At 36.0% G+C, this 15,872-nt stretch overlaps 3 protein-coding genes across 4 annotated transcripts; 1 reads left to right on the top strand and 2 right to left on the bottom strand.

The window, feature by feature from the left end:
• Positions 1 to 2,945: 2,945 nt before the first annotated feature.
• Positions 2,946 to 5,278, top strand: LOC147555770 (zinc finger protein-like protein). The gene is made up of 2 exons (XM_086663432.1): positions 2,946 to 4,326; positions 4,555 to 5,278. Exons 1-2 carry the CDS (start codon positions 3,582 to 3,584, stop codon positions 5,184 to 5,186), a joined length of 1,377 nt encoding a protein of 458 aa, XP_086519558.1. The 5' UTR covers positions 2,946 to 3,581; the 3' UTR covers positions 5,187 to 5,278.
• A 1,226-nt stretch (positions 5,279 to 6,504) lies between these two features.
• On the bottom strand, positions 6,505 to 10,229 carry RPL24 (Translation protein SH3-like family protein). The gene is made up of 4 exons (XM_086663433.1): positions 9,998 to 10,229; positions 8,790 to 8,828; positions 7,061 to 7,291; positions 6,505 to 6,907 (listed from the first exon to the last, which is right to left on the bottom strand). Exons 1-4 carry the CDS (start codon positions 10,097 to 10,099, stop codon positions 6,710 to 6,712), a joined length of 570 nt encoding a protein of 189 aa, XP_086519559.1. The 5' UTR covers positions 10,100 to 10,229; the 3' UTR covers positions 6,505 to 6,709.
• Positions 10,230 to 11,449: 1,220 nt separating this feature from the next.
• CRLK1 (Protein kinase superfamily protein) lies at positions 11,450 to 15,630 on the bottom strand. 2 transcript variants are annotated; one of them, XM_086663430.1, is made up of 8 exons: positions 15,311 to 15,630; positions 14,564 to 14,938; positions 13,727 to 13,880; positions 13,142 to 13,268; positions 12,904 to 12,989; positions 12,735 to 12,806; positions 12,270 to 12,473; positions 11,450 to 12,046 (listed from the first exon to the last, which is right to left on the bottom strand). In XM_086663430.1, the coding sequence occupies exons 2-8, from the start codon at positions 14,878 to 14,880 to the stop codon at positions 11,705 to 11,707; spliced, it is 1,302 nt and encodes a 433-aa protein (XP_086519556.1). In that variant the 5' UTR covers positions 14,881 to 14,938; positions 15,311 to 15,630; the 3' UTR covers positions 11,450 to 11,704. The 2 variants fall into 2 exon arrangements, with proteins under 2 accessions (XP_086519556.1, XP_086519557.1); XM_086663431.1 differs by having other exon boundaries at positions 14,564 to 15,004; positions 15,266 to 15,518.
• Between the last annotated feature and the right edge of the window lie 242 nt (positions 15,631 to 15,872).

Raw genomic sequence — 15,872 nt, 5'->3', positions numbered from 1 at the left:
GGGACAGTTAAGTACATCTTTTATGCGGTATGAGAAAAATATATATTTATGCGAGTGAATAGAAAACGACCAAATTTATTGATAAGAGTGAAACTTTTCGGTGTAACATTCTCTCTAATGTGATAACGCTCTCGTTGCTCCATGGACATGATTGACATTGCCCCAACTTATATACGAGAATATGACTTTGATGTTCGTGACCCTTTTGCCTATTGAAATTACGTAACATGTCATTTTTAAAACTAAATTACGAGTTTTGAAATTTCATACTGAATTATGAAGTCCGTAAATTACTTAATCTGCATAATTTTTTGTCCGTTGTAAGTTCTTAGGCGGTTATTAATTTCACAGTATTTTTCTAATTATGACATACAGATTGAGGTATGAAAATTTCTTTTATTGTTATGATGACCATTACATTGGCTCAATTAGAAGTTCGGTTAGTTTTAGTTTTTCTATTTGAACCTACACTGTTTCGATTTTGAACCACACTAAATTATGAACCATAAAACAAGTTTATTGTGCACTAGTTATGAAGTTATATGTTGAATGATGTAGTTTCCTCGGGTCATCTTCATATTCCACAAACCCCATACTTCCGTGATTAAAAAAAGATAATCCTGCAATACAAGGGTAATTAGGACTTTACGTTCGCATAACAGTAAGATAATTACGAAGATTCGTGTAGAAATATGAAGTCCATTATCTCAGAATCTTCTTACACTTTTATGAAACATCATATTCTTTTATAAAGCTTTGTATTATGAAGTTTCATATTCTCATACAATGCTTTCATACTCTTTGTTACGAATTAAACACCTATGTTATTATATAGGTAGCTCAGATAAACTTATTAGTTATTACCCATAATGTGTACTTCACCTAATAGGTTAATTCTTGCATATTCTCTTTTTGTTGTTTTTAGGAATTTAATACATTTTTATATGTAAATTCAATAGCTTTACTTTTTTTTGTACTGTGGAAAGATAGACCTAAAAACTTCTTATTTCTCTCTTTTTCTCAGAGAACAGAGAGAGGATAAGATGGTTAAAGCAATGGTATTAATTTGTCTATTTGTGGTTTGAGTTGATTTGGGATAGTCCTTCATGATTGAGAGGTAATAACCCATTGGACCACTATTTGATCCATCCAAAATATTGGATGTACTAGGGGAGACCAAATTTAGATAGATTTATCTCCCCTAACTCTCATTGGGTCATTTGAAGTGCTACTATAGTACTATACAAATTTATATTTCTATTTGCTTGTTTGATGAATCAAGGCCGTTAGTCCGTCATCGCCATTACAATAGTATAAATCAATAATTGTCTGGTGTTTATGCTTTTTGTCATTAACCATGTCTCGTTTTTGAAGAAGATTTATGAATAAGTAAACTCGCAAAGAGACGTGAGAGTTGATCTAAGAAGAAGGTCTTAGCAAGCGATGAAATGTTTCAAAGAGTTAAAAATGAGCATAGCCGTTGAGATTCTTAAACGCGGCAACCTTCGAACGATTGTTTAATAATATGAGCAGTCAAGAGACTATCCAACGATCTATTGGTACCGAGATCTAAAGCGTGTTAGATTGTCAGTCTTGTAAGATCCGTTCTTAATGGACTCGTTTATTTAATAATCAGTAACTTTTTTATTACAATAATTATAGTCAACTATAAGAAAATTTATCTTAAACATTTACTCTTTCATTATACTGTGTTTATCATATGAATCCACATTAAGGAATACATACACATTGTATTTTTTCCACTTGTAGAAAAAGGTGGAATAAGATTTTTCTATGGTTTGGTAACCCATACACCAACCCCACACTAGGGTTTCTTCAATGAGAGACAAAGGTGATTAGGGTTTGTTTTTTTGTAGGAGGGAGTACAATCACTTTCACTCCTTTCATCGTTTGTGTGGATAGTGCATTTATTAGTGAACTCACACTAGAATTATATCAAATAATAATTGAGAAGATTAATTTAAGCAATCCCAAAAACTTCTTTTTCACTCCCTACCTTTCATCTCTTTTGTGCCTTTTTCAATTTATGAGTTTATTAATCATACCAAGAAAACTCCATGGGTTTTGGTGTTCAAACTTCATTATCACTATGGTCCCTTTCTTTCTCTCCCCCCACGATCTCTTTGTTTTGTCTCTCTCTTGAGTTTTGATTTCATAAAAAAAATTTATATCTTTCCGATTTTGCAAAATTTACTCCGCCCTTAAAACTTATCCAAGTCAACTTTTACCTTGTAGTTGAATCAGTTGTGAGTTTTTCCCTTTTTTTTTTTTTTCTTATTTGCACCAAGTAATTTGGACGGTTCTTACCTCAAAAGCTAGAAGAAGAGATATTCCTCATTGTAAAGTACCATCACTCTTTCCTTCAACTAATGTAAGATCACTCTAGTAGTATTCTCCTTCTTCGTTAGAATCCGAACGCCTATCTTATCTTCGATGATAGGACTCAAAAGACTTAACTAAACCTGAGTGCTAGTACTATTTGTTGGTGCGATCTTAGACGTATTTGCCCCAAGTTGTCTTGGACCTTTATCATCCAAAAAAACTAGCTCAAAAAGTGAGATCTAATGTATGCAACACTACAATTGATTCTAAATCATTAAGATCGTAAGAGTTGTTTTTGCATCAACTATTCAGACAAGTTAAACATTACAAATATTCTGAAATGTTACTCGATCAGATATCACTTGTCACATAAAAGAAATAACAAACAGTAGCTTGGAGAAAAATCAAATACTCCCTAAATCTATGGTGAATCTACTTGTACAGTAAAGAAATAAAGCTCACATCTTTCCATACCATTAATGATATCAAACCGACTATCAATTTGGTGGGTTATATGTTCAAGAAAAAAAAAAAATTTGGTGGGTTATAAGTGCGGGTCAATACTAGTATAAAACTCGACCCGTTTAGTTACTCTCAAAATTGAACCGAAATTAAAATGAGAAGAAGTTTAAATTTAAAATTGAAGCCATTAAAACAAACAAACTTGGATTTCTCCATCATTTTGAGTGGTACTGTTTTTACAGCCACCAGTTTCTGTATTTGTTTGGTGTTTTCCTTTGTTAATGTCAGTGAACCCCAACTTGGGTTTTCATTTCCCCATTAACTTGCTTTTGAATATCTCCCTCTCTCTCTCTCAAAACCCCCAACTCACCCCTCTGTCTCTCTCTCTCTAAGACCCATGACTGGGGGAGAAAGTTTCCAATTTCAGTTTATGGGGTTTCCTGGTTTAGTGAACTCTTTTCTATTGTGAAGACTGAAAAACCAATTCATAATAAGGTAAGTGATAAAGGGTCTTTATCTTTTAGATTTCAAAAGAAAAAGAAGTTGCAGAAATAGAGTACTCTGCTACAAAAAGTAAGAAAATTTACAGAGGAAGTGATAGAGAGAGAGAGAGAGAGAGAGAGAGAGAGAGAGAATCTTGTGTTTTTTTGAAAGCTTTAGTAATGGCAGCTTTGGGTATATGAAAAGTTCTTAGAAACTCAAAGAGGGTAGCAATGTGAACATGGGTTTTTGAGATAAGTGCATGAAAATAGAAAAGTAGAAGAAGAAGAAGAAGAATGAAACAATCAGGTTTAAGGAAACCCCAAAAAGAGAAAAAGCAGGAAGGAGAAGAAGAAAAGAAGATACCAACAGTTTGGTTTTCATTAAAGAAATCTTTACAATGCAAATCTGATCCATCAGATGTTTATGATCCAAAAGCTTCTTCTTCTTCTTCTTCAAAAAACAATGGATTGAGTTCTAATAAGAACAATGGGTTAGGCACAATCTTAACAAAAAGAACAACTAGGTCTGGTTGTTCAAGATCTATAGCAAATCTCAAAGATGTTATTCATGGAAGTAAGAGACATATTGAGAAACCAGCAATGTGTAGTCCAAGATCTATTGGGAGTAATGAACTAATTAATCCATTAGCTCATGAAGTTATTCTTAAACATTCTACTTGTGAACTTAAAATTACTGGTTTTAGTCATGGATTACAAGAAAATGGTGGTGGTGGTGGTGGTTCTGGTGGTGGTTCAACTTTTGTGGGTACTCTTAGACCAGGAACACCTGGTCCTGGTGGACATTATGGTTCTCAATTTAAAAGTTCAGCTACTCCACCAAGAAAATCTCCTAGTTTTCTTTCTGATAAAGGAAGAGTTGGATTTGGAGATTCTACTATTTTGGGTGGTGGGTTTTCTTCAAAATCTAGGGTTTCTCTTGATGCTGATTCAAATGGGTCTTCTATTACTTGCCATAAATGTGGAGAAAAATTTGGGAAATGGGAAGCTGTAGAAGCTCATCATCTCTCCAACCATGCAGGTACTAAACTTAATCCTTCCCAATACTTCAATTTGTTATCTGTTTTCATTTTGATTCAGTTTCAATTCCTAGGTATTTGGTTTGGTCTTCATCTTAGATGTGCATTAGTTGGTCTATCTATATCTTAATTGCCTAAATTTGTCTTCGGTTTATCGAAGTTTTCTTCCTTGAATCAAGCTTGTTGCTTTTGTGCTTAGGACCTTACTTACAATTGTTATGTTTTTGCAGTTACTGAACTAGTCGAAGGTGACTCGTCTCGAAAGATAGTGGAGATCATTTGCCAAATAAGTTCTTTCAAGTCCGAGAATAGTTCTACTCGAATTGACAGGGTATTAAAGGTCCATAATATGCAAAAGACACTAGCTCGATTCGAGGACTATAGAGAAATGGTAAAGATGAAAGCTAGTAAACTCCCTAAGAAACATCCTCGTTGCTTGGCGGATGGAAATGAACTATTGAGATTCTATGGCACGACCGTGGCCTGCTCTCTGGGCATGAATGGTTCATCCAACCTTTGTGTCTCAGACCTATGCAATGTTTGTCGAATTATAAGACATGGGTTCTCCATTAACAAGGAGGTTAATGGTGGCATTGGTGTTTTCACAACTTCGACGAGTGGAAGAGCTTTTGAATCTACCCAACTTCATGAACAAAACTCATTAGTAAAGAAAGCTTTGATAGTTTGCAGAGTGATTGCTGGAAGAGTCCATAAACCCTTAGAGAATATCCAAGAACTAGCTGGTCAATCAGGGTTTGACTCGTTGGCCGGAAAAATGGGTCCTTATTCTAATATTGAAGAGCTCTACTTACTAAATGCTAAAGCTCTACTTCCATGCTTTGTGGTAATCTGTAAACCCTAAAACTAAGATTTTTATTTTTTGAAGTTGGAAATTTTTGGTAAATCTTGCTTTTGTAGTGATCAATCTTATAATATACCATCCAGTTGCCCATATACCAAAATTTGTTCTTCCTTTTGTGTTGATTCTATCTACCATTTCTTGTTCAAGTTATGTCTCTTGAAAATGTTAAGAATTCTTTCAACAAATTTACGGGGTATTTGTAACAACCCAAGCCGCAATGATATTGTCTCTGCTTTTGCCTGATAAAAGTTTTGTTTCTAGCAAACGCTCCACAAACCCACCCACAAGGACTCAACATTTACTAAGCTTGAGCTAGTAACCTAGGTTCGCAGCGCTCCCCTAAGCAATGTGAGACTATCAGTCTCCCTCATTGATCTTGCCTCCTATATGATTTTTTTGTACAAATATAACCCGAAATTTCCCTATGGGTCTTCACCTTCGAAATTGAATAAGGCAAGTTGAATACAAAACATTACATTGGTGAAAAGGTTTCACTTGATTTTGGGGGATAATGGAAGCCTAGTTAGGTATGGGTAAATGAGTTAAATTACATATATAAGATCTTCTCGATATAAAGTGTACACACATGAACATGTACTTCAGTATGGGTGGTGCCTGCCTGTGTATACAAGGAAATAATTTAATGGATGCAACTGTAGTATTAAGTGTGAGAGAAGGCAAGTGGTCCTATTCTTTCTTGATGGGGTGTCTTGATTTAGACAAAGATTTAAGATGAAAGTGAGAAGCCATGAGAATTTTGAATGTTGTTGTCTTTAAAGAATATAAATCCATCTTTACTGTTTGATGTTTTACTTTGTTGTTCTACCCAAAACTGCAATTTATATCTACAATTGTTCAACCCCCAAAATTTAAGATTTTGATTTCCCTTTGGAGGTTACACTTATAAGTCCAGAGCACCATCTTTCTTCAGCTTATGGGAACTTTCATAGACACACACACCCCACTCTCAAAAGTACATGCTACCATAAATATATACAACTCTGAACTATCCTGGGTCATAGTAATAATGTTTTTTTGAGAATGGTTTCTCATTCATCTTTGAGATAATGTTTTCTGTATCGAATTCGTCTCAACCTGACTCATTCAATCAATTTGACATGTTCAACTATAACTATCTGCGTCGCATATGCATCCTTCCATCGGACTAGTCTAGACTGTAATCTCTTCCGGTTACGAAACAGTCGGATCTATACTACCATTGCACTTATCATTTACTTACCAGATCGATGGACTAATTTAAAATTCTACCAGAGCTACTAAGAGAAATAACAGATATAACTATTGAAAGAAGAAAAAGTTGTCAAAAAATGGGATTCGATTATCCAAGAAACAAAAATGAAGAAACGAGAAACATTAAACCCAAAAAGCGACAGAGATAATATCAATAAATTGCAGGATCTACATGAACAACAAACATCTAGAGGAAATATCCATGGATTAGAATTTTTTGATACCTTAATCAGAGTAACTAAATTCACAATGACAGTCCAGATGTATGAGTCCTAAGCTTCAACTTTCTCTGCTAACTGTTTCTCTTTTGTTGCTCTTTTCCAGTCTTCTTTCTTGTCGATAATCTCCCCAGTTTTGATGAGATAACGAACTCGAGTCCCGTCCTCGAGAACTTTATGTCCAACACGGCTCGCTACATTCTGGTCTTTTGAGTAAAGCATCACATTTGAGCTGTGAATAGGTCCTTCAACCTAATAAACCAAATTTAAGGAAGTTACAAGACCAACCTAGTGAAAACTTGTTCACAATAGGATGGCGAAAACTCAGAAAACAAAGACTTATGAGTGATGTACATGAAAAACATCCCGAAAGAAAAAAAGAAAGAAAAAGAAGAGGCAAAGGACCTTGACAATCTGCCCTGGCTCGCCTTCTTCTCTGCTCTTCATGTGTTTTGTCTTCAAGTTCATATCTTTCACAATCACAGTGCTGTTATGCTTGAAAAGTCTAACAACCTCTCCAATTTTACCTTTTTCGTGACCAGAGATGATTTTCACTGTGTCTCCTAGTTTGACGTGCATTTTTTGTAAAATTGGAAGACTGTTTGGTTTACATTCCTTCCGTTCCCATCGCTTAAGCTGTAATAAGCAGACAGGTTAACTGTAGAGACAATCTATGCTACCACATATAACTAGGGCTGGCTATTACTATATTGATCTATCTATATCTTTAACTTAGTGGGTATAAGAGATCCCCATGGGTCTCCATTAACCAGGATTCATTAATGAAACAGCCAGGAGGTTGGCAAATGATGGTTTCACTTCTCTATACGGTTTAGAATGTATTATCCTAAGCATATGCAATATACATATATATGTGTGTGTCTGTGTGTAGCATTTAGCCATTTACAGGACCAGAGAGAGCTAGAGCAAGAGAGTGAAAGACGTTCCCAGTAAGCAATTTTACATAGAGACGCAGGAAATGGTTTCATTGGCCTAAAAACAGTCATTAGCCTAAGGGCTAGGGAGACAAGCCAATGTGCTCTGGCACGGCTGTATAAAAATCAAGATAAAGACAATAGAAGTTCATAAATATTACTGATTTGGAGAAAATGGTAAGAGAAGAAAGAAGATTATATATGATCATTCATTTCAAATGGGGGAAGATTTTTTTGTCGGTAACAAGTATAGTACCTCAAAAATGAAGGAAAGGATTATTAACCTTAACAAGCTGGTGACCTACATTGACAGATAAACTAAACGCATAAGCCACTCAGCTATAGTGGGTTCCATGCAAGGTTACCAGATTCGTTTGAACACCCCACGAATCGCGATCTGGTTCGCGCGAACCCTTTCAGGATACGTTCGCGAACCAGATCGCTCGATCTAGCGAATCGTTTTTAAGAGAAGAAGGGTGAACTCTGTGAAGCAAATACATACCTCGATCTGATGAGTTGAAGGCTCCAAGTTCTTTTGAGATATAAAACTCTTGGTGAATGGTTAAAGAAAAAAAATGCAGAGTAATATGAGGAAGAAGATGAAGTTTAGGTGATGGCAAAAAGCCAATAACTTATCCTTTCTTCTTCCTTCTATTACTCTGTATTAGGTTTTTCATTTCTTGTGTAATAGTAGTTTTCGGCAGAGAGGGAGAAAGAGAGTAAGAGTCGGCCAGTTGATGGGGTGGGGAGAGAATACTTCTTTTTATACAGTTATTTTTAGGGTTTCCTAATACATTGTGGCCGTTGGATTTAGATCTAGGGTTTTAACTTCTTTTTATAAACTAAACAGTAAAGCACAATTGCTATAATATCTCCAACTGCTTTTCTCTCTCCGATTTTAAATTAAGGATAGTTTCCAAAGACCAATTATTCTGGAATATCTTATTAAGTAACGAATCGAAATTTTGTATTAAACGAATTATGTACCGAATTAGCGTACCGAATAAGTATACCCCCACGTACCGGATACACTCTAATATGCGTATCGCGTACCCGTTTTCGTACCGCGTACCGGAACGTACCGCGAATCTGGTAACCTTGGTTCCATGTCGTCGTGTGATACATCAACTTCACTACTCAAAATTCAGGAAAACATATACACCTCAATATTATGATATGCTAAGGGATAAGATACCAACCCTCATTACGATTAGACATGGCTTCTCCACAGAGTTGACCTGCACGACAAACACAACAAATGTGTTAGAGCGAAGTTTATCCAAGACAAACAATCTTAATTTAGAAATACACTTCACATTTAAAATATCATGACCTCGTCGTTCTTTTAGATTATTGGTCAAGTGGATATAGAAATCACCCCCCCCCCCCCCCCCCCCCCCCCCCCCGGATCATTACGAGGAGCCACCATAATTGGGGAGCAATGCAGGCCGATACCGATAAATGAGATACAAAAAGCTCAGAATATTATTTATTCCTTCGACCTATCAGCTTTTCAGTAAACCAGAACTTCATATGCAAAGCCAAGTGGAGATAACCAACTATATTTATGATATATGAGCCAAACTCCGAAAAGATGGATGCCTTTAAGCACAAAATACTAAAACCTTAACAAATCTACACCACGGAACACCAATTACATGAGTTCTCACAAAGGGTTACAATAGCAATGAACCTATCAAAATCTTATTCCCCATAGAAAAAACATAACACCCGAACCTTCTAGTCTAATTCCTACCCTCATTACCTTCAAAATTTCTCAACTTAAGAAGAACACAAGCAGGATGCGAATTTACTTGACTAGCTATTACAAACCCAAAGGTGAGTCATAACCAAGTTGGTTCCCAACCCTCTAGGTCTCGGGTCGAGACACGGATTCATACCCCCTTAATGTATCCTAACATTTCAAAAAAGAAAAACCCAAAGGTGGAATTTTCAAGTGTGGAAAGAAATGAGGTTATCCATAAACCAAAATGAACTATTGCTAGACCTGTAAACTGGTTAAGGAACACTGAACATTGATGAACATTAGATAAATATCCAACAAAAACAGTTATTTCTACTGAATTCCCAATTCAAATAAACAACAATGTATCAGCTACAAATGTGAAACATTTTCTTCAATCTGGGTTATTCTCCATATGATAAATTTATACCATTTAGTTCAATTTATGCAAGAATCAAACATTTTGCAGAACCTTATGTATCTAATGAGCTTAGAGAGAAAAAAAGAAAACCCCAACCCACTTAAATAATTTCAGTTTAGAAGTAGAAACCCAAAACAGAGAACCCATTAGTCTATTAAATCTTGGTAAAATCTAAGATTCTCATTGAAGGAAAGAAGATAAACAAAAGAAAAGGAGGAGAAGAAGAAAGAATGAACACATACCGGGATAGGATAGAGAGAGGGTGAGAAACGTTGGCCTAAGAAAGAATTAGAGGAGAGAGAGATTGAAGTCATGGAGCTTTGAAGCGCAGCCATGGCTGCCATTGTTGTTTTGGCTTCTGGGAGAGAGAGAAAGAGATTATAGTTGCTCTAGTGCTTTGGTCTTTTGGTGGATAACTTCTCTGAAGAAACAAGATTACGTTCTTCTAGTAGATAGATAAAGTTGGAGAGGGGGAATTAGTGGTGCGTACTAGGCACCATGCTCACAATAGAGAGAGGTGGATGTGGTATCTGATACCCGACCCGATTACCCACCACCCATGGATACCTTCTCTAAGAGGTTTTCGAGAAGAAGGAAAGAATTACAAAAAGACTTATTGACTTGAATGGTAAAAGATGGAAGACAGATATCATTAATAGTCAATACGAGTGTTCGATAAGCTTTCGGTGAAGGAAATTCTGAAAATTTCATTGGAAAATCTGACTAATGAAGACAATATCATTTGGACTCACAAAAAAAAAGGCGAGTTTACATCTAAATCTCTATTTCGATCGCTAATAAACACAACATTGTCGAGTTCTTATTCGACCGATCCCATTTTAAGCGAGTTCACATAGCTAAAATTCTGGAAAAATGTTGACATTGCCCCAAGAGTGCAAGTGTTTATTTGGAGGTTGATGAACGATTTTATCCCAACTAAGGTTAGAGCTTTAAGATTCATTATGATTTAGTCGAAGATATGAGCGCTCATTGGGTAATGATAACGAGGTAGATACAAACCACCTTTTCAAAGACTGCCAATTTGTAAACGAAGTCTGATTTCGATCCCCACTAGGTGTCTGAATCGATTCATCACAAATAATATTCGAAATACTTAAAGATGAATCACAACAAAGGTTGATGATTAAGGAGTTCATATGAGTTGTTATATACTCTGGTATATGTGGAAGGCTAGGAATAAATTTGCTTTTGAAAACACAAAACCTTATAGTATAAAGGTTATAAATGATGTTATTATTATGTGGTCAGATTTCAAAGACAAGGATCATTTACCCGATAGTCCAACAAGGACTCAAATCAAAGATCACCATCAAGTCGCCTAGTTACATCCTCCTCCATGGTACCACAAGATAAATGTTGATGGGGTGTTCAAAAATGGCAGTGGAGCTTTGGGTGCTATAGTCAAAAACACTGGCGGGGAGTTCTTGGTAGTGCCTATTATATTACTGAAAATCTGATTATTACAGAAGTGTAGTTCTTTTAGGTGTGAAACTAGCAATCAGATTAGATATTGACAAAGTGATCATCGAGGGAGATGCGATCACCGTGATCTGGACTTGTAGTAAGAATGATGGCCACATCCCATGGAGAATCAGGAATATAATACTAGAGATCGTGAAAAGAAAAGTTAGAGAAGGTTGAATTTCAATACACCTCGCCCACAACAAACAAAGTTGCTCACACAAGCTATTTCATTGATACTTCCCCTTTAACAAACAAAGACATCTTTCAACAAAAAAAAAACCAAGACATGTACAAAAATGAGATTATATTACACAAAGTTAAGAATGTGGGTAGTGGAGATTGGAGACCCTCCATCTGAAATCAACCCATCAAAGCTCTTAAGCTACTACATTTCCCTTCTAGTATTGCTTTTCATTTAGAAATCAAACACCAAAATTGACAAAGAAAAAAACAAAGCACCACCTTTAAACTTCTGGCAGGCTAATTGAGCTGTCTATAGATTCCTCTCTACCTAGTTTAGTGACTGGAACTCGAGTATCTGATTTTTCTACTACATCAATGGCGACTTCTACCTCTTCTGTTACTGATAATTCTCTGGCATGATGCTTCTTATTATGCTTTGACTTGACGATCCCACTTAGGGTTTGCACTATGTCCCTCATAGACGGACGCTTTTTTGATATTCGAGTTATGCATTTGTATGCAAGTGTTGCAACTTCGTTTAGTTCTTCTGTATCAAATTTGCCGTCAAGTCGGGCATCTACTATCTCCTCCCACCCGCCTTTCCCTTCTGTGTCCATTGCAGCCTATTCATCATCATTTAATAAAAATATCAGAATCAACTAAAAAAAAGAAAATAGCAATAGATGATTTCAGGAAGGGCAAACTAGTCTGGGGATTATGGTTTAGCTTTGGTCCCTATTCCTAAGGCAATGTTGGCAAGAACTCATTATCTTTTGACATTATAGTTTCCAGTCAGAGAAGAAGTGGTATCCTGTGAATTGTAAGAGAAAATAATTCTGATCTTACGAGTTCGACATATTCCATGAGACCCTGTTGCGGATTTCTGCCTGCAATAAGTTCAAACAGCAAGACCCCGAAACTGTAGACATCACTTTTCTTTGTGAAAGCTCTCGTTGACATGTACTCAGGGTCAAGATAGCCGAAAGTTCCCCTAACGTTAGATACATGTGGATTAACCATTTCTTCCCTTGAAAGTCCAAAATCAGCCACCTGCTCAACCCAGTATGTAACTTGTTAGTTCATCAGAGTTAAATCCAGAGTAACCGTCGATTCAAGTAGTCAAGTAACCACACTCCCATGATAAGAAAGTAATGCTCTTCTATGCCCGGAAAAGAAAGACAGGTGTTATAATTGCCAATTGGACGTGAAAAGGTCTTAGCTTTTTCCTCATTCTTCTTATTTTTCTTTTACTTTCTTTCTGTTTTCATATATTCTCACTGCATATTTAGAGACAACAGGGGAATTACTTACTCGGGCTTTCATTGTCCTATCCAGAAGAATGTTGGAAGACTTGATGTCACGGTGCACTACAGGTGGGACAGCCTGCAATAAGGAAAGAAAACGAAGGATAATGAGGAAGTCGGGAATTTTAATAACAATGGAGTTTCTGGAACTCAGTTCCTGCAAAGATGAAACTTACACCATCATGAAGATATTCTAAACCTCTTGCTACATCTAGAGCAATATAAATTCTCAAATCCCAGCTTAGAGGTTTATGTTGTTCACCTGCACAAACAATGAAAAACTACGATATTAAGTGATGCTGGAGCAAAGAATGGGAATTTTGATAATTTACTTCATTACGCAGCATAAAGAAGACAGATTGTGTTATTTTATTTCTTCTACAATCTGCACAAAAGAGTTGATCACTGACTTACTATATAAATGTGAAGCGACGCTGCCATTAGTCATGTAGACGTATACAAGCATATGCTGCCCTTTCTCTGCACAATATCCAACCAAATTTACAAGATTTCTGTGATGTAATCTCCCAAGTAATGAAACCTGAAAAGTAAATGAAAAGACAGCTATAAATCGTGTATACGTCATTGCATCCTTACACATAACGTCGACCCTTTTACATGTTCAGGATGCAGCATAAATATCATAAAAGAAATGTAAATTCACTTTCCTACAGCGACAACTTAAGCAATACAGAACTAACACCAAAAAAGAAGTTCCGTAGTAAGACGAGGTCCCAAAGCGGAAAACTAATTGCACGCAAAGAGATAGGGATTTCATAGGAATTGAGTGTTTTTGGTTGACTTTAGTGATGCCAGAAACATCTAGTAGCTAGCACAACAGTTCGAGCATTGTAGCAAGCCAACTATATAAAACCATGAAGTAATGTAGCCAAATCATGACGATACACGAACAGGCCTGAGCTTTATACAATCCTCATGATGCAGTATTATACAGTAGACATTATATTTATATCACTATATATATTAACCCCGTAATACCTCTGTTTGGAATTCCTTCTCTCCTTGCTTGGAGTCAGTAGCTAGCATTTTAACAGCAACAGTCTCACCTGTTGACATGGTCGCTCTGTAAACAGGACCAAAGGCCCCATGGCCTATCATGGTTGTAAAATTATGAGTTGCTTTCTGCAGATCCCTGAAAAATTATCAAAGAAATGTTAAAACAAGAAAGGAAAGAACAAATTTACAGATTAGTAAGCTTTTCATTTACACTAGAAAATAAACTATAATAAAAGGAAACGTAGAACCCACATGTCAATTACTTTGATAAAAGAAGTAGGAGTTTCTAATAACCATAAAAAAGATTGCTGGTTTATGGAAGTCCACGAACACTCAGTAATAAATTTAAACTGCTAGAACTTAAAAGCTCAAGTTTCTCTTTTGATGGATGTTGTCATATGAGATTTTGACTAGTACTGGTTCATCAATAATGTCAGAACTCAGAATCGAGTGAAGACGCAGCAAATGGATTGTAAGCCATGTCAACAAAATCAATTCTAGTGAATTACTTGAAGTACCAAAACAGACTCCTGAGTGAAAATGGTTGCGGCACCCAGAATCTAACTGACATAGTGGCATTGGTTTGTATGTCGGAAAAGTCGTGTTTAAGGTAGCACCCAGACTGATAATAGAGATTGTCGTATAAAAAAGCTTGCAGAAACTAACACTAATTTTCCGGAATATGTCGCCAATCAATGTACCTATAAAACTCATATTAACTCTTCTCCTTGAAAAAGGATAAGAAAAATCAAGCAGCAAACATTAACATATTAAAAGGAAAGGTAAATGGGGTTTCAACAGGAGACTGTAGTGACATACTTGTATGGGTACTTGGGTATTCCGGACATGGAAACAACATTCTTCTTCTTGGGAAGATCAAGCCACAAATTCCTTCCACTACTACTTTCAGACGCTTTAGGAGAATCCGGACCCAAGGTTGAATCCGACATTATTGTACAAGAATCAGCCCCATTAGTCCGAATGGGAATCGTTGCGGCTCTTCTCGAACTGCTATTCCCAATCTGAGATCGTTTCCGACGAAATCTAATACAAAATAGAGTAGAAATAGCTAATAGAACTCCAATTACTACACCAATAGTAATCCCAATTATAAGTCCCCATGAAACTTCTTTCATATCCTTCAACTTCTTTTGCTATTCAAGTCCTTCGACTCATTGACTAAATCCACTTCCCCTGTTAATAAATACAAGAACAAAAACTCATTTAAAAACAGATTTATAACTCCAAGAAGTTTAAGTACTAGGAGAAATTCCCGGATTCCGCCGAAATTAACATTATTTTTTTGTTTTGAACAGAAAGATCAGACAAATTCGGCATCTCCGGAGAATGTTTCTCGGAGTTGGCGTAAGAGATAGAGAGAGAGAAGTATCATTACGCAAAGCCAAATTGCGAAGTTTCAGATGAAAATCTGAATAGATGAACAGATCTAGATCAAGACGAAATTGATAATCAAAGCATAATTAGAGAAAATAGCCCTAAATTTATGATAAACAGAATCACAAAGAAGAAGATGTTCGTTCATTCAAATTCTAAATAATTAATTACCTGTTGGAAAGAGATGAATGATGAACAGTTAACGATTGGAATTTCTTCAATCTAACAGAGAAAGATCATCAAATTGATAATAAAATGAGATGATGAAAGGAAAGGAAAGGGGGGAGGATTCAAAGTTGGTTTTGTAGAGAGAGAAAGTAAAAGTGAAAATGAGTCTGTCTATCTCTCTCTCTCTCTCTTTCTCTCTTTCTCTCTTTCTCTCTTTCTCTCTAGACTCTTTATCTGTGTTTCTGTGTGTATCAGAAGAAACGGGTTTGTCAGTCAGAAACCGGATTCAGTCTTCGAACTTTCCTATCAAGTTAAATCTATAATTAAATATAATTTGATTTTTTTTTACTTTAATTATTATAAGAAATTATTTTTTGCTTTAAAATTCGAGAATTCGCCGTCTACTTTATGTTTCATGGCGCCAATCCCACACAAAACTTTCATACCTAAAATACCCCTCAGAGCTTTTCTAAATGACGATAATATCCTTGAGAGTTTTTTTTTGTGGCCAATACGCGGACAACCGTTTTTCTTATATTAACAACTATCTTATGTGGACAACGCA

The sequence above is a fragment of the Eschscholzia californica genome, unplaced genomic scaffold, assembly GCF_041429995.1.
Source record: "Eschscholzia californica isolate CP2 unplaced genomic scaffold, dmEscCali1.0.p SCAF_2, whole genome shotgun sequence".
In the NCBI taxonomy this organism is placed as follows: domain Eukaryota; kingdom Viridiplantae; phylum Streptophyta; class Magnoliopsida; order Ranunculales; family Papaveraceae; genus Eschscholzia; species Eschscholzia californica.
Note: the sequence above shows the minus strand (reverse complement) of the source record. Positions and strands in the feature narration are given on the sequence as shown.